Here is a 23,026-nt window from a genome sequence, read left to right as displayed (position 1 = left end):
GACATGGAAGTGAAATATTTTGATATGGGGAAAAGGAGACATAACTGCTGTTATATTTTTGACATAAATTACTAGTCAGAATGTCTAATTTCAAAATCTTCAAATCACAAAGAGATGGTTCACTGCATAAAGATTTATGGTAGAAGAAGAAAGGTTGTAACAAAAATATTATTGTTCGTTAGAATTAAAACTGAATACTCTGTGTTTGAGATAGAAAAATTATGCCATCAGGCACTAGTTCTTATATATTCTTTCCTAAAAACCTAACTGTATTTTAAAAAAATCTAACATCACACAATGTTGTCAGTTTGGGCACTTTGTGGAAATCTTAAGTTTAATTGCACATACACTGCACACTGTAGCACACTGCAGCACACTGCAGCCTATAGTGGTTTTGTGTATGCATATGCTTTCTACATGAACCAACTTAAACCAAATATTTTCAACATTCATATCAACTTGAACATCACTTTTGGAGAAATATTGCTAGGATAATATTTTGGAAACGGAATAAAACCAATTTTTGCATCTTAGGCTTGACTTTCAACAGCGACTTTCAAGACAAAAGAGAGGCACATATTTTAAGAAGGACATGGAACTGCTGGAGCAAGTCCAGAGGAGGGCCATGAAGTTGATAAGAAGACTGGAGCATCTACCCCATGAAGGGAGGCTGAGAAAGTTGGGGCTGTTCAACCTGGAGAAGAGAAGGTTGCATGGAGACCTCATAGCAACCTTCCAGTATCTGAAAGGGACCTACAGGGCAGCCAGAGGAGGGACTCTTTATCAGGAATTTTAATGACAGGACAAGGAATAATGGGTATAAACTGAAAGAAGAGAAATTTATGTTAGGTATTAGGAAGACATTTTTTACCATGTGAGTGGTGAGACCCCGGAACAGGTTGCCCAGAGAGGCTGAGGATGCCCCAACCCTGGCAGTGCTCAAGGCCAGGTTGGATAAGGTCTTGAGAAACCCGGTCTGCTAGCCACAGCAGGGAGGGTTGGGACTAGATGATCTTTAGAATCCATTCCAACCCCTTAATATTCTATGATTCTGTGAACATTGGACTTTGGCTTTCATGTTTCTCCTGTACCAGTGTGGCCAATTCTCCCTTTTATCACGTGCCATTGATGTCCACAAGCCACAGGCTCCTGCTTGTGAAGTAAATGGGAGCATGTGGTACAGAAGCAAACTGGGAAATATCTGCACTTCTTGTGTTTGATACAAATTGTGCCAGGGAGGTTTATTTTGGATATTAGGAAAAATTTCTTCACCAAAAGCACTATAAAGCATTGGAACAGGCTGCCCAGGGAAGTGGTGATTTCACCATCCCTGGAGGTATTTAGAAGATGTGTAGATGTGTCACTTGGAGACAGGGTTTAGTGGTGGACTTGGCAGTGCTGGGTTAACAGTTGGACTCAATGATCTTAAAGGTCTTTTCCAACCTAAACAATTCTACAGCAGTGCTATGCTGAGAACCAAACCAGCCATCAAGCTGACCCAGCATGCAGACTCTGAGATGCTCTGAAGCTGTTAGGCAGGACTCATCCCCTGTTCTGAAAAACGGCATTTAGGATAGAAGATTTCTAGATTACAAACCACCACACACCCACCTTGAAACCTACAGAGAAAACCTCAACTAAGATCATGGATGACAGCAAAGGCAGAATTTTTGGGGGGACCTTTAAAATGCACTATGTTTTTTTTCTAGACTCCATCCAAAGTAAATGAATATTTCTTACTGACTTGATAGTGTATTAACGGCCCTGGACACACCATATCCATTGACACCATGTGGCTGAAAAGCATAGTACCAGAGAACACTCAGGTTTCAAAGAAACAGCGATCACACAGAAATGTTCATGCAACGCAACATGAAGACTCCATCACAAAATACCTTTTCCTGACTGCTTTTACTACCACTCCTTAATGCTCATGATAGACCTTGTTGCTAAAGAGTTCCAAAAGATTTTTTGCTAAAAGATTTCCTATTAACTTCAGTGGGAACAGGCCCCTCTAACATCAAAAGCTGACGTTACAGTGGGGATCATATACACACTGAGCATTTGTGTAAAAGTTCCCCCAAAATGATGGGGAAAACAAAAGAAAAGTCACTATTCCCCATAATATGCCCTGTCCACTGTTCCATTCATTGCCAACACACATTACAAACTTTATCCTCTGCAACTCATTCAAAGCACCAGCCACAGCTGCAAAGTGATTGAAGGCACTGATGCAGGAATGTTATAGGCCACCTGGTGCAAACATTTGTTTAAAGTTATACAATGTACACTGTTCCTTTAAAATAGCTTGGTACAGAGGCAGATTTGGATGTCTGTAATGATATGCCTGCTGTATAGAAAAAAGTAAAATAAAAGAGGATGTTTTTTTCTCTGAGTCCAACAATTTCCCTGATATAGTGTATTATGACTGATGTTTTTTATTTGGTGTGCAAGGCAGCCAAAAGTAATTTAAAAACATGTGTTGTTTGTCTCAAAAACAAATGTAAGGGAATACTAGTAAAAGCTGCACTGTCCGAGACTCAGCTAAGCAGTTTAAATTTGTTTTTCTTGAAGGAAATCAGGAAGATGGGACTACATGCTAAATAGAACTAATTTCTTCTTACTATCTACTGCAAAGGAGTAATTTATCTCCAGTACATCGTGTCTAGAAAATGAGCCTCTTTATCCTAACATCAACCAGGTACCAATGTCCCTTTTAGAAGCGCTACACATAGTAAAAACTGAAAGTATGTGAGCTTTGCATTCTTGAACTTATATTAAAAAGAGGCAAATGACATGTCGACACTGCTGTCCCCAAAGACAAGAGACCAGCTTTCATAGTTCACCAAGAAATCAAACCCACAGCAAAACATCCCAGTTTAGAGAGTGAACGTTTTCGAAATCTTACACTCGGCACAATTCAACCTATACTCCCATAAACAAGTAAAGAATTTGTGATGCAGAGATGTGATTCAGTTTGGATCTTGGTTTCTTGTAGCTTTGGACCCATGTAACCAAGGGCATGGCTTACAGAGGGTCAGACCGTGCATCCTACTGACTAAGCAGTTTCAATAAATACAGTATTACTTAATGTGGGTCAGAGCAGCACAGGTGCTCTGTTAAGGCACTATTTAACTATTCAAGGGGCTAGATCCAAAGTGTACCAAGGACAAGTGAAAAGAGTGAACTGACTACAAAGAACCAGGCTTAAGCTCTGCCAGAGAAACAGAACAGAACCCCAAATTTGTGAAAAACATTGTAAATTCTAAATATAGCTGAAATAAAACAAATAACCCCATCTAAACTAGTTCTGCAGTTAAAACCCTATACATCAGTATTAGAAGGCACTCCCAGTTCAGGAAGTTCAGACCTCTTCCCATGCTACTACACAGAATTTCCATTGTGAACAACAGTATAGATGAGCATAAATACAAAAACATACATTTTAAGCAGCAGCAAAATTTGAATAAAAATTACTCAAGGAAAGTGACTGCCATATTATTACATGTGCACAAATACACACTCCGTCTCAAAAAGATATGAAAGAAAGGGAATCAATAGTCTCATGATTTCTACCTCTGTTAGCTGGCATACAGCTATTAACTTCATTTTAGTAACTGTGTTATCAGCTTGGCTTTCTTATTAAAAAGAAATAAGCATTAGATGTCACAGGCAGTGTTCAAGAAGGATAAACTGGCTGCCAGACAAGCAACACGCTCATACACTCACTCAGCAGCAATAAGCTCTGAAGCCCACGTTTGCACATTCGTACAGATCTTTAATTCTCCCCATGTGCAAAAAGCAGGTTTAGGTGTAAAAGTGCCTGCTGCTTTTCACCATCCTTCTCCTCCATCCCACTTAAGCAAAGCACTTAAGCATACAAGGATGTGCTTCAAGTTAAGCAAGCTTGTGTGTCGTTTTGCTGGACTGAATACACGCGCAGTCCATGCCTCCTAAAAGCCTCTTCCACCAACCAACAGCAGGGTGCACAGATGGCATCCAGGGCCACCAACTCACATGGCACTGAGAGCTGTAAACAGCTGTTTGGGGTCATCCCCCTTAAATTGTTGACAAGATGACACTGCAAATGCAAGACAAAAATGATGCCCCAGAGTGACATTACTAGAAGACTTCCCAAAACCAGAAAAGGTTCAAGGTAAACTTACTCCAGTTGGCCATAAATATACACCAGCTGACACCAGCATTCTCATATGGAAAGACAATTAGGTTTGGGTTTGAATAATTTTGGAAAAATGAAGTCTGTAACACAGACTGTATCTTTGATGCATTTACAGTAAAACCCTTTCAGAGTAAAATGCATGAGAACATCCTGAGGCCTTATTTTCAAGCATGATTAGCTTATGAATTGGCAAAAAATCTGCCTACCTTCTCTGTAATGATAAAACAAAGAAAAAAGGAAACTGACAACTTTCTGGAGCGTTCAGCAGTTTGTAAATGCAGCACCTTTGGGCTCTTGGATCTGCTCTGAAGCCAGCTTCTTTTTTTTTTTTTCATATTATTCTCTATTAGAGTGCACAGTCAAATTCAGTATTAAGTGTCATATCTTCAGAACAGAACAAAGTGAGTTCTGGTACCAAGCTCCCATTGCTCTGCTTATCAACACTCCAATGGAGAAGCAGATAGTGTTTCAGAAAAGCAAAGTAAACTAACATACATACCCCTAAAAAACAAGTACAGTTGAAAGCTGGGGTAAAATCGAAGTGGGAATATGGAGCTAAGTTTATTTTTTCTCAATCTGCTTTCTCAGTAACTCTGTGCTTCTTCAGAAAATAACTTCAGTATGAAACTAACACTTGGAAAGTTTTTCTAGCAGACATTTAAAGAAGTTTTCTGGCACAGCCAGAAATTTACCATATGGGCCAGCCCAGTTCTCCCCGAACACAGCAGGAGTTTGGTCACAGTAATCACTGAAGATGGGCTGGTATCTGAACATAAAATTTTCTTTGGATAATTTATGGAAACCTTAGATGTGAAACAATCTGTTTCCTTTTACAGCACCCAACTGCACAGCAAGTTTACATGAAGGACAAACAGCACACAGAATAAGGAGGCCAACGAAGAGTGCTGAAGCAAGGCTGGAGAACCATCTCGGTGGCAAAGACTGCAATCCCTTTCACAAAAGTCACAAGAGGTTATACTTTGCATTACTTCTGAGTTGTAGCTCCTCACCGCTCTTCTCCCTGTTCAAAAAAGTTAGTTAACATTAATTAATGAACTTCTGAGAACTGACCAACAAACTAGCTTCACAAAGAAACCATTTTTAAAGGATGCACTGAACTCTGATGCAGACCTCATCGTACACCGCAAAATACTTCCCAGAATTAGTATTTAAGCATAGACATTAATAATTTTTCTTCACCCAGGATATATCAATATATTCAGGGAAATGCTTGTTGAAATGTACACTTTCATAGACCCAATCTCAACTGTGAGACCCAATCTGTCCACAAATCTGTCAAACATTTTGAAAGGAATTTTGTCCCTAAGTACACGACAAAGAAATTTGGATGCTTTCCCTGTCAGGTTATTGGCTATAACATTTAAGAGCTAGGTCTCTCATTACTGATGGTTTCCCTTTCTATCATATTTGGAAGCTTCAGCTTCCTGAATGTGGGACTGCTTACCTGCCCTAGCTCCTGCTCCTGTATTTTACTCTCCCATTCACTGAAGGGTTGCTACAGAGCCAAACAGATTAAAAGTCTGAAAAATCATATTCATTTCAAAAACATCAATGCATGGTAACTGTTCACAGAACAAGCTTTTGCAAAGTTTTTTTTCCCCTAGTGGTTTTGGGTTTTTTTTTTTTAAGGTTTTCATTCCAGCTAGGGACCTTGCAATTTCTTTTTTTATTAGTAGCATTTTTAAACTGAAATGATATTCAGTTTCATTTCAAGCCTCAAGATATTAAAAAAAATAAAATAAAATATACAGCTTTATGAGCCCAAATGCTTACCAAACAGTGAAAACAAACTAGTTCTAAACTGTCAGGTAAGAGAATACTGCTGTACTGGCATCCAAGCCAGCTCTTATACCCATGACAGTTGTACTACTGCCACACTGACATCATATTTTTTGATAAATGCCAGAGCATGAGAGCTCCTTAGACATCTCCTAACTCTGAATATGACATGAATCTGACTGTCACTAATCACATAAAATACAGTCCCACAACTTGGGTCGCCAACTACAACAGTGATGGAAAAATCACTAAAATAAAATAAAAGCACATTCCTGTATTAGATAGGAAGGAGTTCTCTCAGGAGAACTCAGAATCACGACATATGTTAACCAATAATATGTCTATGGTATATAGTAATAAGAATGGTATCTTGCAAAATAATATTTGAAATAAATAACTTTCTTGAAGTCAAAGCTTTCTATTTCAGCACCGATTATGTCATGCAAGTTTTTGTTCTCACAGATATTAATTAATATAGTTAAATTTGTATTAGTTTATTAATTGAGAATTTATGGACCACAGTTATTTAAATACAATAAAAATATTTCACATGTGCACTTATATGTAACTTTGTAATACACATATTCATTAGCCTATCTAATGGTGTTTTTCTAACAGATTAGGTCCTGAGCGCTTCTCCTAGGAACTGAAGTATGTGGAATTTAATTTTGGCCATGGATGCTAAGTGTTATGTGTTTGTTTCAAATAAAAACTTGATGTAATTCTTTAAGCCACAGCAGGCCTTAAAACATGCTCTACATTAATGGACTGTGTAGTTACATCGACTAATTTCCCATTGTACTTTAAAATTCTGTGACTGAACAAGCATTTCAGCCTACATAGAATAAATGCAATCTTCACCTAGCTACAGAAGCACACATCATAGTATATTTGGTTGTCTTTTGTATTGTGCTAAAACAAACTAACATGAAAAAAATTGCCTATACAACTTTTTTATGCCTAATCTCAAAACAAGCCCAAATCCTTAATAATGTTCCAACTGGTTGGTGTAATGAAAACCTAATATCTTCTGCAGCAGTTTGTAATCTTTCCTTGCTATTCATTTTGCCCAAGAATTTTATACATCTTTTGCCTTTCTCCAAAACACACACTCTACACACAAAACAAACAAACAAACAAACAAACAGACAAACAAAAAACTTTGAAACTGTTCTTACAACATACATCTTTTAGAAACCAAAACACTGGCATTTCTCCAGTGAAGCATTCTTAGTTTGAGCATGAAACAGATGGTAAAGCTACTTGAGAGAGAATCTTTAACTTGGTAAGTGAACTACAGTGAAATTCTGCTTCATTTTGGTAACTTTGGGAACACACTGGGCCAAACTGAAGCCAATTTATATCAGCTGACAACTAAGTTATGACAACTCACACCAGCTGAGGAACCAACTCATTAGGACAATAAAAACATATATGGGAAAACAGTATTTGTTAAGAAATTGGGCATTTCAATGTCCAAAAAGGATGCACTTTAATGAAAATAAGTCAACTTCAGTTTAATGCGGCTTTCTCTTCAATAAAATTTATTCTATTTCCATAAAAAACCCTTTCTTTTAAACTTCTGAATCACTAAGTCCTGTTTGAAATGTCTGACACTTACTAGGTTCATAGTAATCCACCACAGTCACTGAAGCATCTTGGATATTTGCCACTTTGAAGTCTCTTGTAGATGGAATATCCACACAAACCTGTGTTGCATTTAGCTAGAAAAACAGGAGAGAAATATCCTGAGAACTCTGGTTGTGGTTTCATGGAAGAGGTAAGGACTTTTAGCTCAGCAGTAGTCCTTTTCTAAAGACTTGGAGTCAGGGTGCATATAAAGATGCTTATCTTATTTGTAGTCATCTCGGTCAAATTACAGCCTTCTTGAAATGTCTGCCTTCTTATACATTATTTTTAAGAGACTTAACTTAGAACCCCCTTACAAATACAACTGAATGGTACCTATCCAATTAGTCTCACTAGAAAAAAGTGGAACTATTAATTCAATGTGAATAGCAGATGTTGATTTCCTCAAAGAATACAATCATAACGTCTTTCCAAATTTAAGCCAAACAATGTCTGAGTCAAGATTAACATCACTACAAACACATTTTTTTGTTATTTTCGACTTACAGAGTCTAAGTATAGGTTGACTTTTCCATTGTCTTTTTCCATCTTCTTAACTGTATTGTCTAATGGAACAAAATCTGGTGACACAGAGAAACCACTGAGTAAGCCAACCTCCATGAGGACCATACCACTACGGGAAGCTGTGCCTGAACCAAAGTACCTTTTCAAAACACAGAGACAAAGAAACTTTTAGAAGAAATACAGTAGTCCACTCTCCAAAGACAGTGTTGGATCTTTACATCTCAACTACAGAAGTAATAACGTTTAAGAATACTTAGGAAACAAATGGAACAAAACTCTGACAAGAAAATTTCTAATGATAACAAGCTAATACTCCATTTCTCAATTATTTTGCCTGTTAATTTCAACCACATATGCAAAAGCAGGTTCAGCACAGACAAAACTACAGTACATGAGTCATATGAGAAACTACACTGACACAGGAGGATTTTTCTTTTGCCATCTGTAAGTGCAGGTTTACATCAACAATACACAGGAAATATTGCAATTAAACATGCTTCAAAAGAAGCAATTAAGAAAAGCTGTAGGAATTCTTATACTGAAATACACGTATTTCCTCTTATGAATGCATTGTTTTGCCTTTATTCATTTTGGAGGGTGAGATGAAACTATAAAACAAAAAAGTCTCCCAAACCTTTTTAGATTTCCTTCATAGCAATTGATGGTTCCATTAACAAAGTCATTATCAGATTATTTCTCAAAGTTTCAGTTTTAAAATGCATAGCTTTGTTATCAACCCAGATTTGAAAAAAAGATTTAATAAGTTAAGTTCATTTTTCCTGAATAATGTTTATTATTACATCTTCTGCCAATGTGAAAATCAGATGCTAGACTAAAAAGGTTTGCTCTATTGAGCAAGCCTTACCTACCTACCATGGTGCACAACACATGTAGAAAAATTTTATGGTGCTCCTTGCTACAAGTGATACCTGCAGAAGATGGTACTGCTTTAAATAAAGTAGGTGACAGAAGAGTTTCCCCTGCCTTAGCATGGAGGATAAATGATTATTGTTACACTAGAAGTGTCTCCAATCCTCATTTTGAAAGCCTGACAGTAACTGAAAGTAATTAAACTATTTCTCTGTAGAGTTGGATAGCTCATAAAAAAAAAAAAAAAGAGGGAAGAGTTACTTTCAAAGTAATGCTGTTCAGCCTGACAGCACGGCTGATTCAATGCAGATACAACTTTGAAAGAAACACAGCACAACTGCTGACTTCAGTTGGCTCACAAGATTAGAAACAAATGAAACCATCTGTTGGATGATGTGCTGTGCCAAAGTAGCTGCTATTGAAAACAAATAACTGAATTGGAACTGGATGTAATTATTTCTGCATAATTACCAATAAGAGGAGAGTAAAATACCCGTGTTGTCTAGCCAGCGTGGGGTGCTACTAAAATACCAACAGGCAACCAAAACAGCTTGATACTGTCAAGGAGTGACTTAGATATGTGCTTATAAGTTATGAGGATCTGGCTGTCTTGACAAGGAAGAGAGGCAGCCTTGGGCATGGGTCTCTTCAACTCCATGGTCTCTTAAAAAAGGAAAAAAAATGACCGTGCAAGAATGACCACTAAGAAAGACTTGAAGCTTGTACCTGAAGAAAACTGAGCATGTTTTCAGATGAATCTTATGTTTCAGCTCTTCAGCAATATGAGATATGAGTAAGACCCTCTCAGAGATGATGTAAAGAGGAGAAAACAACACCAAGCTAGTGTAGGCAGAAAGTAGAAACAAGAAAGTAGAGCCATCAGCGATCAGCTTCTCATGTCTGGAAAAGGTATGCAGGTAATAAGACTGCAAAGGAATAGGCACCCCTAGGTATTTGCTTCCCAGACAGTGAGTTAGTTCTTCTAACTAAGAACCACTTCGATTTGAGTGAGACATCATCTACTCCAGAGTCATAAGTGATACCTTGTGGAGACAACCACGGCCAACCACTATCAAGCTGGTTGAAAGAAGGTGGATATTCTACAGATTAGAGAAACTAAAAAACTGTGAAGTTGCAGCCTCCAGTATCCAACTATGTATATCCACAGCTAGATGCATATGCACAGCTAGACTATGCATACTCACTGGTTGATATTTCAGCAATCTTTCTGTATTTGCCTCCTTTGGTTTCTCTATTAGAAAGCCACATCATGTTGTAAAGATCATAAGTAGAGCAACTTTAAACTAATTCAGGAATATAAATAAGGCAGGTATTAGATACAATTTATAGGGAAAAAAAGTAGAAAAGGATGATGGCTGATCCATCAAGTTAAGTAACCAGAGATGAAGTCTTAGACTAAGGAATAGAAACAGACTTACTAGAAGTTATACCAGTCCACTTTCCCTGATGGATCACAATGTTCCAAATAGTCTCTTGAGGCAGTTTTTATTAATGTCACTAGATTTCTCGCTATCCTTTGGACACTTTATAATTTGTCATCATCCTAGAGCCTTCCTGGAGAGACAGAGCACTTCTTGTCTGTATTTTTGAAGCAAAGGTCTTAGAAAGTCTGATTGCTTCAAAAACTTACTCCAGACCCAGCATATAAGCCCTTTACATGTCAGGAGTTTGTGCTAGACTTTAAAATGCTGTTGACACTCCATAGAAAGTTTTAAAAGAGAACAAGCCCATTCTATTTCAAGAGCTCTCATATATTCTAGTGTCTCTGCCCACCATCCATGTCACTGAACTGGATACCACAGACAGATAAAAACAGAGCTCTGGCTTTATGCCTGCTGGCTACTTCCCAGGTTAAATCAATTCTACGTACTGAAATGACATTCTCTATAGCTGATTATTTGTATGAGGGTGTCACCTACAGGCTCCATCTCGAGTTCACAGTTCCCTTGTGGTAATCAGAACATAAAAGTAGTTCTAGACATATGGTGTCCAAAGTTTAAATAAACAGCAAAAAGAGGGTGTGAATGAAAGGAATGTCAGAGTAATCATGCTGGATCAGCTAGTATTTTGCAAATCTTGCATTTACAAAGAACCCATTATAACATCACAAGGAGAAAACAGTGTTTCTAGACGAAGTATTCACAAACAGATGAAATCCTTAAATACAAAGAATGTAATCATTTCAACAACATCCTTGTAGATAATAAAAGATAGAAGATAAAAAAAACATAAATATATAGAGAGATACAATGTCCTATAGGGTTTTCTATGAAATATGCAGTGGTCTTTAACTACAAGAGGAAATGCATACTGAAGAAACAGTCAGAGGACAAATACCTTCATATATTCCTTTTAAATATATGTATAAAGCAAGTATAATTAAGGCACAAAGCCATCAAAGAAGCAAATTGGTTTAATGACTGGCTGACCTAGGAATATGCAATATGACTGTTCAATGTCACCTGTTCTCATCTGATCCAAATTCTATTCAGGTAACATCTGGTGGCTGTTCTGTGGTCTCTGAGATGATACTTAAGCAGTCTCAGCTCAGTTCTTAGTAGGTGATTACCGAACAAGAAACATCATCCCAGATGCACACACAGCCCCACATCCCTCATCCTCCTCCCCCTTATTCAGCAGAAAGAACAGAATTAGCCTGGCTGGAAAACTCATCACCTGTTTCAAACCTACAATAATGCTTACATTGTATTCTATTACCAAATTCATAACTACTGGTAAATGAAAGACCACAAAGTTACTTGCACAATAATGCAAATCCACAGTTGAATTTACCATTATGTAAATACAGATTTTGACTCCTCCCAAAATTGTTCTGAGCCAAGTATCTAATTCTGGATCAAAAGCAAAGGATTCTCTTCATGAAAGGTAAGAGTAATGGGCCATTGTCATCGTTTGCTACTAGAAGTCAGAATGTGGAAGACATTGGTTCAATTTTCAAGTCCACGCACAGTCTTCCATATAGCTCAGAAGCACTTGCACCAAAGAAGCCTCTGAGTTTTTTGTCATATTTCACACAGACTTTTCCACGTATACTTAATGTTTAAGGCACCAGTATCTTTACGCTTACCAGTAAAAAAAAAAATATCACCCGGCTAGCAAAAATTGACTTACGAGTTGCTTCTTAACTACTGCCATTTTTACAAAGTAATTTTTATTCTCTTTATTGATACGTTTATATCCTATATATTAGTAAATTCACACAAACAAATGGATAATTTAGTTCATTTAAAATAATCTAAAAGTTGTATAGACAAAGATGTCCATGAGATGCTCCAACTGATTTACCTACCTTGTGCACACATTCAAGGTCAAATGGTTTTTATCATCTTTGTCATCCTTTACATCAACATTCAAGTCAAAGGCTTCTTGCTTTTGGACATATCTGAGCCTCTGATCACTGTGTTTTGTGTTGTACATAACATTGAGCTGCGGATTACAAGTACAGACATTAGATGACATATGTAAGGTAAACCAGTGTGGTTAAAACACGAAGTTGCTAACAATATAACACCAGAGGAGTGTTCCCATGTGACAAGATACATGGACTTGTACAGTTGCACATGGACTCGTACATCTGACAGCTGCATACATGAGATCCATAGGAATTCTCAGAAAGAAGTATCCTTTCTGAACACTTTGTAATGCAGCAGAACCAGTGCAATTAGGAGGACACAACTGAGGCAAACACAAGGGAGCTCTAGGACAACCATCAATTTTCTCCCTAGAAGCTGGTTTATAATACGTGCAGTTGCTTCCTGACAGTGTGAAGTGGGATGGTCAGGGACTGGGTTAGAAGAGGCATTCTATATATAAAAGCAGAGCATGAGCAAATACATAGCATATGTACAGAATATGTCTTCAGTCTTCATGTCACTGCATTGATACACTCAAAACAGATGAGGAATAGCACATTACTCCAAACTCAGAACACCACAGCTTTCTTGTAGTTAAATAGTTTCATTTGGTTCATCCCTACAAAGACAAAGCTACAGATTTGGTCTGCCTCAAGGACAGAGCTCTCACCATTTCTGCTTAGCAAACTGTCAAGCTCTGCTAAGCAAGACTAGTAAGGAAGTGTGACAGGATGTCCAGTGCAGGACAGTAACATTAATATAAAACAAGCTCATTTGTTAAGACACAGTTTGAAGAGTTTCCAATTCTTCTAGTGTAGACATGCCTAAGAAGTTTGAAACAATGTTAGAAGAGTGGTAAAACCAGAAATTCTTAAAACAGATCTCTATATTCTATAAAACTACCAATGCCAACAGCCAAAGCAGAAAAACCGAAGCTGAAATTGAGCAAACGATGAGTACTCTCACGGTATCAGCCATGACAGAATATCGTGTACTGACTACAGAATTGAACTTGATGAGGAAGCAGCTGAATCATTAACTGCAGTGTTTCCTTAAAACTCTCTTAGTTCCAGACTAGAGGATCAAAAATGTGACAGCAATTTTTAAAACAGCACTGGAGGTCTAAAAAGCTGTGAATATCAACTAAACTCAGTACCTGTACCAAAAAATGCTGTCAAAACTATAATAAAGAGTCAAACTAGTGGACAAATGAGTAAATCCTCCAGCTACCTGAATCAAACAAAAAAACATGCATAATGCAGCTCTGTCTAGTATAAGCTACCTGGATGTTACACTGGCATGAAGCTGGTTAGGAAGCTTACTAAACAAAGGTACCACATGAAAAGAAGCTGCCAAGGGATAAAGAGCTGTTAAAAGACAAGAATTGAAGGTGGGAAGAAATGTTCATACATGAAAGGAGCAAAGTCCTAAAATAATCTGTGCTGACCAGTACTAAACATATCAATAAACGACCTGATGTGATAAGGTTTGATGATAGTTTATTTGCAGTAGTAAAGACTAGACTTACTGTTAAGAGTTGCAAAAAATAGAATTTTTATGTACATAATAATGGGCTTTGAGGGTACTACTCGATCTGTTTACCATTTAAGAAGTGGTAAAATAGATGGAAATTCAGCCATAAACAGGTAAGGTAGAAGAAAGGCACAGTAAAGGTGTACAGAATGATGACTTCCATGATTTTGCACCAACTCCTTATCCACTGAGTGGTCCATCCATCAAATCCATTTTTCTCCAGTTTAGAGATAAGGATGCGCAAGACAGTGTAAAATCCTTTGCACAAGTCCAGGTAGATGATGTCTGTTGCTCAGACACCCTCATCCACCAATGCTATCAACCTGTCACAGAAGGCCTAAAAATCTGTCAGGCACAGTTAGCCTTAGTAAAGCCCTGTTGGCTGTCACCAATCACTGCCTTATTTCCAATGTGCCTTAGCATAGTTTCCAGGAGGATCTGCTCCATGATCTTGCCAGGCACCAAAGCAAGACCAACTGGCCTATAGTTCCACCATTTTTTCCTGTTTTAAAAATGGGTGTTATATTTTCCCTCTCACTCCTTGATATGAAAGTTATGTTCTTTTTTTCAATCTACACACACAATTCCTGTTGCCCTGCCCACACTGCTGAATTTAGCATGCTGTGTGAGTACAGAGCCAATTCTGTACAGGCATTCAGGACAACCATGGTGCAATGGTGAAGATTTATCATGTACAACTGCTCCACACGAGAAGGCAGTACCAAGGATGAAGCCAATCTAGAAAGCCTGCCAGTTAAAGGCACGCAAAAAGTTTGGTAAAGACAAGCTGGCAGTGCCTCAACTATCTGTCATCATAGAAACAAAGCTGTTTTAACTTTTGCCAGAAAAAGCTAATGAATGGGAATTTACTGCCAATGCAGGATGTCTGAAGCCACATACTGAACAGGAATAAGTTATTGCTGTTACGGTCTGACTTTCCTTTCCTGATTTCTCATGACAATGAAGGAAAAGGTTTTCACAATGAAGAGTTTAATTAAAGCCTTCTTCTTTATACACCCTTACTTTGGGGACAGAAGGCAGTTATACAGAAACTAACATTAAATCAACAAAATGAGCAACTGCATTTCTTAACTCCTTAAAGAGCAACTGCTGAACCTAAAGGCAAAACTGGTCCAGTCTCGTCATACTGCAGCCAGTTCTGCTGAGAGGCCTAAGAAGAGAAACTAAAAGCTAGTCTTCTGCATGAGAGCGATACTCATAACAGTAGCTGACAATATTAATGGCACTACGTTTCAAAAAATATGACATATTTATAATGCCCTAATCACTGCCTCTTGCCCTATCCTTTTTCTTCTTCAAATAGCAGCACAAATGAACTTGAGGGCAAGAATTCAATGAAATCATCTCCAATATTCTTCTGTCCCTTTTTGAGTCCTTAGTATCCATTTAAACTGTAACAGACAAATATGTACATTGTGTACCTTTTTCAGTACCATCACACTAAACAATATTCAGTCCCTTGTCTAAGTCTAGTAAAAATATCCTGAGTGGAAAAAATGGTCAGTGCTTTTCAGTAATGAGTAACAGGGGATTCTCAAGTTTTTTCCTCACTCCCTCTCTATTATACATGATCAGGAGAGATTGAGGAGATCTTGTTCACCTACCCACTTTGCTCATATCCATCCTCATTGAGCCTGCGCACCCTCCCCTTGTTGCTAGTCCTGGATTTCAGTGGCATTCTCTTTCCTTCCAGAAGGCATGGGCCACGCCAATTTTTTGAGGCATGTGTCAAGACCAGTTCGCAGTGATTCCAGAGAGCAGAGAGGTGTTTCTTTCAAGACTTTCAGCAGGCCACCTACAGACTCTATATACCCTAAGGCATCCTCTCTTCCCTCTTGTAGAGTCAGTGTCATCCATTGTATATGCCCACATAATGAAGAAATGAGCTAGGAAACTTTGTTGACAGCAGGACCACAAAGCTACAAGTAAATGTCTGCTTTTGAAATTAAAATATCAAAAATACATACATTAATGAGATCCTGCAGGGTCAAGAGTGAATGCACTACCAATTTGCACACACAGGCAGTGAGATTTCACAAAAAAAATGTGGTTTTTCCCCTTAGAATCCACTCTGTTGGGAAAGCAGACATTTCTATTAATGTATTTAATCTTGTGTTTTGTGATATTTAAATGAATTACTGTTTTGACATGCTACGTTTGGCTAGAAAGTAAAATCCCAGAACAGTGATGGTTACCACTGTACTCTGGCACGCCTAAGACGATAAAACCCAGCTGAAGAAATGTGATTGCAATGTCATATGCTATCTGATCTATTAAATTCGACACAGATATAGCTTGTGTTTGGGAAAAAGAGAAATCTCATTCAGTGGCCTCAGTGTTCCTTTTTTCAGAATACCAACCTGCTAAAGGAAGCAGAAGGAAAGAACTGATCTCAGCAAAGATAAGGTTTTGGAGGAGCTACTCCAGGGTGTTAAGCACAATACTTTGAATCAAGTCACAGCATCTCTGACTCAAAGCTTGAGGAAAAGAGGCAACAGCATAGTGAACTAAATTAAGAAGGTAATCTGGGCCTTCGTTCCTGAACACCAGTTATTCAGGAGCACATTTCCATGTTCATATAACAAACCAGGAACTTAAACCATGGTGCTATACACCCCCAGGGAGTCCTCCCACCACAGTCAGCTACTGACTATTCAAGGTGGAAGACTTCTGCTCAGTCTTCACCAGGCATGCTGGTTTGAATTTTAAATTTTCTTGCTGGCAATAACATAATTGGAAACAATGTGTTTCCATAAAAGGTATTAATTTCAACAAATCAATGTCTTCCAGCAAGAAACAATTTGCTGAAAAGTTTTTGGTCAGCTCGTTGACAAATTAGTTGACTTAATATCAGGGAGCATTTCTCAATAATGACTTAAGATTAAGTACTCTTAACTGTTCTGGAGCCCCCCTTTGTTACATTCCATACAAACACACACACACTGAAACCACAGATATGTGAACGCAGTCCTGCTGAGATGTTCAGTCCTATCTTGGCCTGCAAGACTGAATCTAAATTATCCCCTGAAACTTTTCAACTTTGCTGTAAACTTTGTACTTCTGGGAATTAATAAACACAGGTCATGATTTACCACCCTGTGGGTTTTGCAGACTGGTGGTGAATGAATGAGGTGTATCATTGATGACAGGCAGCCGTGAAGGTTTCTTTGAAAAGGTCTTTTATCCCAAAGCATATTTACCAACCATCACCAGATTTTTTTGTTTCCCAGATGCATAAGAACACTAAAGTGAAGGTCAGGCTGGAAGGAACTTGAGATGGAATCTGACCTGGCATAAAACTTTGAGAAGATTAAAGGCAGCCTTAGTTCAGTTTTCCCAAGCATGACTAGAAGGAGTCTAGTAGGAATTCTGTCTGGTTTTGCAATACAGTTGCAATTATGACTTTATACACTTCCAATAAAATGAGTCTCTCATGCTCAGAGATTAACAGTTCTGCATTATTTGTAGCTTTTCAAAGGCCTTCTCTTTCACCTGTGTGGTTCTAACCCATTATCATGGACAGGGTAGCAGGGAAGTGAGACCCACTAGTTGCCATATCAAGATGGATCCAATACTGTCTTCTTCTGATATGGTATTTCTCATAAATAAGGGAAAACCTTAAAGGAGAAATTTCTTAAAAACCTAATCTCTGACATGAGAGAAGAGCAGGCAGCTGAAAAGGCTATTTATGGTTTGTTAATTCTAAATACAGTATGCACTGATCTCAGTTTAATTTGTTTAAATATAAGTAAAGATGTTTTAATGGCCTCGGCCCATGAAAGTGCCCCAGAACTGTCAGTTAGCCAGCAGTACTTAAAAGGCCAGGCCATCAGTCAGAAACAATCACATGAATACGTCCATTCACAATATTTGGTTCACAGAATTCCTCAGTTAGTAAAGTGCTTTGGTACTGATTTAAGATATTTCAGGAGATTGTTCCTAGTAACACGTTTTATAAAGCTTCCAAACTATACTTTCCTTAAAGAGAGCATACCTTTAGCAAGAATAACTGCATTGCATACCTGAAAGACAGCAAATCCCATTCCTTCTGCTGACACTGTAAGTGTCATTGATTGTGCAGGGGCAATCTGAAAGAAAGATGAGTAAACCAGTATTTTCAAAGTACTTTCAGTCAGCAGACTTTACCAAAGTATTCCTTATTTTCTACAGTACCTCCTTGCTCTGGAGCAGAAAACGGTTTTGAGTATCAATTGAAAATGTTTCTGGTATTTCCAAAGAAGGTGCTGTCACTGTTATATCCATTTCTGTTTTGCCTGCAGCAGTGAGAGCTGCAAATAGACTCAAGGCTTGCAGAGCCACCACCGTGTCCTGTCAAGAGAAACAAATCCTTCAGTATTAAATAGAAGAAGCCTGTGCAGTGTAAAGGCCATGCCTTGGGGAGCTCGTGATCCCTGCATCAATCCATTTGTTGATTATGGTGGAGTATTCATGCAGCCATCTCCACATCTCTGTTGGGATTCCTGTGGAATGAAGGTCCCAGTACAGAAGAGAGATGGCAACACAGGATGAGAAGTTAGCTGCTGTTGCCGTGGGATTTAAGTGCTGGAAAAATCTCCCAGAGCAGTTAATTAGGGGTGAGATAAGAAAGGGTTTCATGTGCCAAGGCAAAAGATATTACAAGACGTGCGCCCCCTGTGCCCCAGATGTTACATTTTATAATACCACCCATCCAATCCCAAATGTGTCCACCCTGTGGCCTTTACTCTGGACCGCCCCGGGTCTACCCCCTGAAAACGGGTCTGGGGTGTATTTTGGGACCCTCTGTTCATCCAATCTTCATCTTCTTCAGAGCACAAAGGGTACATAGTTACCTTATTCTTGACCGTATTCTGTGGTTTAGGCCCTGATACAAGCATTCTCCAAACAATCTAGGCCTTGCCTTGACAAAAGACTAAACATTTCTACTGGATTCAGGGGTAGGAGTGATATAGGGAGCATAGAATGGGGTAGGAGGGTTAAGGAATGTGTAAACAAGGGTGCTACAGGGAAAGGGATGCAAGGAAGTGAGGGTTGCTGCTTTTAAAATCTACCTATAAAACTTACAAAGCTTACAAATATTAGAAAAATAAAAAACCATTAGGGGCTTAAGGTATCACTGCTCTGACATGATATGAAAAATGAGCCAGCTAAGAAAGTTTTCCCCTTGTGCAAGGTATCTGGAAGACTTGACAAGTTGATAGACACAACAGTCAGAATTACACACTACACCAACAGTGAACAAAAAAACAAACAAGAATATATCTCTGATCTATATTATAGATCTAGGAAGCTATAAGATCTTATTAGAGAATATGTTTTTAATCATTCAAAAGCAGAAATATACCTGCCTTTACCTAAGTTTTGGAAACTAAGGAATACCTTGAAGCCCTTTTTCCAAGTCTTTACAATTATATTTTTTGCATTTATGTTTCTTGCACTAAATTCAGAGAGAGTTTGAGATATCTAGAAATGCTATTTGCCATTGCTGAAGGTGACTTTGGAGCTCTTCCACATCCTAGACTAGAATGACTCTCAGAAACACACCTGGAAATCAGGAGGGCTACAAACTACCTACAGAGAAGATAAATATTCTCCTTGGCTGCTCTAAAGCAGAAGGCACACCTAAGGCTCTTCACCAGGCAACATTCACAGCTGAAGTACAAGGTGCACAGCTCAGCATGACAATACATAACCTGAAAAGTTAGGGAATATGGTTTCAAGTCAGACTCAGAGGCCTCTCTTGCCCAGCAACACAGGTTTTGCAGAATTAGTTACTTCTCCCTATCATTTAAATCTACATTCATGTATGTGCTATTTTTTGTATTAATTGTATTCCTCTGTATATATGAAATATGTACATTTGTGTCCAAACATTAAAGGCATTATAAAGCAAAATATACTGACTAGAAATTCATAGTAAGGTATATCACGTATACAAATTCTAGTGAATTATCATATTCTAACTTACAAAGCATCACACATGCAACTGATTACTTTCCTCCTTATTGTTTAACAATATATTAAGTTTCTAATGTAATAAATTCATGGAAGGATATTTTTTAAAGTAATCTTAAAAGTTGACAAAAACTAGGGGGTCATTTCTACAAACTTAAAAAAGTATCTAGTGAGACACTTGAGTAATTTTGAAATCAAAACAGTTTAGAGTATGGAAGAACAAAAGAATTAAATTAAATTCTTAATTTCAGCCTCAGGGGTAAATGGTACATTGCTGAATTTTCAAACTCTCCAGAAAAAAGAAGGTTTCCAGAGAAGAGAAAAAAGCTTTTTCAACTCATTCAGTGCCTCAAACATCATCATGGCCAGGCTTCGCGAACAAAGATTTGGGAAGGGCTTTACCCACGTTTATTACAAGCATGTTGGTGGCTAAAGAGGCCAATACGAGACAGGCGTGTCTGGTTGCAAAAGGCACAGCAGAAAGACTCCTTAGATGGTATATTCTGCAAGGCACGATTCTTTCTGCATTGTCTTTTCTCCTCAAGAGTGATCCTGCGTGCTTTCTCAAAAGCATCTGCAGCGTTATAGATGGTGTGTCTCCAGACCTCAGACAAGCTCTTCAAATAATAAGCAAGAATTAACACATCAGGAAAATCCTAATACCTGAGGGGAACCAGGTTGGTTCTTAGCAGAACTCATTTCTCTCAGATTAATACCAACAAACTTTTGAAAATAATGAAGGATAGCCTGTACAGCTTGGTACTAAGCAGTGTGATGAAATGTGACATTTCACTGTGACCAGCATTTGTAGCTGATTTAAAAGCTAGTTTAAACTAATGCAATCCAAAGTACTATCGAATTCTTTTGGATGCCAGCATCGCTTACAAGATGTGGCTTCAATAACATGGAAACCTCCTGGAGATAATGAAGATCTTCCAAATTTCACGGCCCATCAAAAATCTGCACAATAATGAGGACAAAGTAAATTACTGAGTTAAGACCAACTGCCAACAGAGGCACTAGGCTAGGCTGTTTCTCTAAAACCTACTCCCCTTAGTTAAAGGCTTAGTTTCAGGAGTTTGAGGACCTGCACATGGAAAGAACAGAAAGAGATTTCTCTCCTTGGAAAGAAAGTAAGCATGGATATTTATTATATTATTTGGAAAATATGTTTGAATACTTTTCTATGGGTATCACTGCTTCTTAATTTAAGATGTTTTGTTCTTAGACTTGCCAAAAGTACTAAAACTGGCAGTCCACGTTTAAGATTCCAGTATCACAATGAATGCAAGCTTGTACATAACCAAGGCTGTTACAGCAAAACAAAATTCAGTAATTATTATGTAAAAAATAGTCCTTTTTTTCCTTTCCTTTTTGTTTTTTCTTTTAATATGCATTGCTTGTTTAGAAAAGTATAACAAAGCCCCTTACGGCAAGATATTACCTGAGTAGATGAAAATCCCCCAAGGTGATTTCTTTGATGACTTAACCATTTCATAATAGGGATCCCCTCTGCTAATCTGTCTTGATGAAAGTGAGAGAGCAGAGCATACGCCGCAAGTTCAATATCAATGGACCGTGACTGCCATGAGTCAGAAATTTCAGAAGCAGGTGTTATCCAGAAACGAAATTCACCTGCAAAAAGAACCAATAATAACCTCAGATTCACAGACCGAAGTCTTAGGATTTCTGCGAAAGACTTAGGGGAGTCCTCTTCAGTAATGCTTACATATGAGATCTAGCAAGGTTGCATGAAATTGTGTTAATGTTTAGGTGTGTGTCCCATAAAGGACTGACTTAAGCACTTCCTCAGCAGTGCCTGAATCCATATATAAAAAAAGCTGGAGTCCAAATAGTCACTCCCATTGATTTCAGTGAACTTTACATTGATCCTTTCATTGTCAGCCTAAAGTACTCACATAAAGGAGCCCTAGTGAAAACCCCACCTTGTTGTTCAAGTGCTCCTTTCTCTTCAGGACCAGAGAAGGCTCCTCAGGCAGCAGAGCTGCTCACTAGACTCATTCTTGAGTGAAGCCTTCCCAAAAGAGTGACTTCTTCCCTTCCCAAAAGTGACTGTCCAAAAGGTCTAACTCAGTAAACGCAGAGGGATGCTCAAGAGGCTCCGTTACCAGGCTACAACATTAATTCCTTCGAATTTTTCAAGAGGAGAGTTACTACTCTGAGCCAAAAATTTTCATTTCTTATGTTCAATATAGTCTATTCTTCCCCAAAACTAGGAAAATAAATTCAACTGTGCTAAACTTGAAAGAGATTAAACAGAATGAGATGATGGGTGCCCAGAGAAAGCGCAACAGACCTCTGTACTGCCTTACAGAAAGTTCAATACTGTACCTCCATTTCAATACTGATTCTAACTAAATGTCCCCAAATACCCTCCTGATCTCTCCCAACCACTTTGGAATAGTTAATTTCATCCAACTATCTCTCCTTAACCAGGCTGATCTTACGAGTGTGCATAACACAGGAAAACCGACAAGTCATGTTCTTCAACAGCATCATGATTCTCCTACCAGGAACACGGTAACTGAGACTGAAAGCTTTGTTGTGAGTTGTCATTCATTTATGGACACTTTTCATTACAGCTGTCTTGGAACTTCTTAGCTTATTCTCTCTATAAAACTCAAAACAGACTTGAATTCTATAGGCAGCTGTCAATATATGATAGGTATTTTTAAATTTGACAAAAATCCATCTATAGAACTGTGTAAGACAGTTGTGCAATACCTTGGTGTTCTGCTCTCTCGTTCAGCGTATTCAGTGCTTCCTTTGCTTTTGTACTTTTTGCCCAGGACAATGCATACGTCACAAGTGCCAAAGTGTAATTATCTGAAATACCTTCCTGTAATTTATCTTCTAGAAAGTTTGTAGCAGTCTTGATGGCATAAGCATGCTGGAAATGAAGATCATGTTGAAGAATGTGAATAAAATATATATTGAAATACTTAAATGTAAAAGAAAAATTTGTAAAGAAACAGAAAAATTGCTAGCACCAAACAACCACCAAGAAATACTGAAAAATCTCTTTCAGAGTCACAGACACAAACCTCAAAGGTAAGCCTTTTGATCTGGCACCATCTCTTATGAACATAAGTAATTT

General features: G+C 38.1%; 1 protein-coding gene across 1 annotated transcript in view; it reads right to left on the bottom strand.

Annotated features, from left to right (window-relative positions):
• Nucleotides 1–1,365: 1,365 nt before the first annotated feature.
• CD109 (CD109 molecule) overlaps nucleotides 1,366–23,026 on the bottom strand; it is a 74,346-nt gene continuing 52,685 nt past the window's right edge. Inside the window, exons 26-33 of the mRNA XM_027645073.1 lie at nucleotides 22,654–22,819; nucleotides 21,353–21,543; nucleotides 18,127–18,282; nucleotides 17,976–18,041; nucleotides 12,336–12,472; nucleotides 8,117–8,273; nucleotides 7,602–7,704; nucleotides 1,366–5,201 (exon numbers count right to left, since the gene is read on the bottom strand). Of these exons, the coding sequence (XP_027500874.1) occupies nucleotides 5,011–5,201; nucleotides 7,602–7,704; nucleotides 8,117–8,273; nucleotides 12,336–12,472; nucleotides 17,976–18,041; nucleotides 18,127–18,282; nucleotides 21,353–21,543; nucleotides 22,654–22,819 (1,167 nt within the window). The 3' untranslated portion in view covers nucleotides 1,366–5,010. The remainder of the gene's footprint in view (nucleotides 5,202–7,601; nucleotides 7,705–8,116; nucleotides 8,274–12,335; nucleotides 12,473–17,975; nucleotides 18,042–18,126; nucleotides 18,283–21,352; nucleotides 21,544–22,653; nucleotides 22,820–23,026) is intronic.

Source organism: Corapipo altera, unplaced genomic scaffold, assembly GCF_003945725.1.
Source record: "Corapipo altera isolate COAL_440 unplaced genomic scaffold, ASM394572v1 2, whole genome shotgun sequence".
NCBI classification, from domain to species: Eukaryota; Metazoa; Chordata; class Aves; order Passeriformes; family Pipridae; genus Corapipo; species Corapipo altera.
This window is presented reverse-complemented; position numbering and strand designations above follow the sequence as displayed.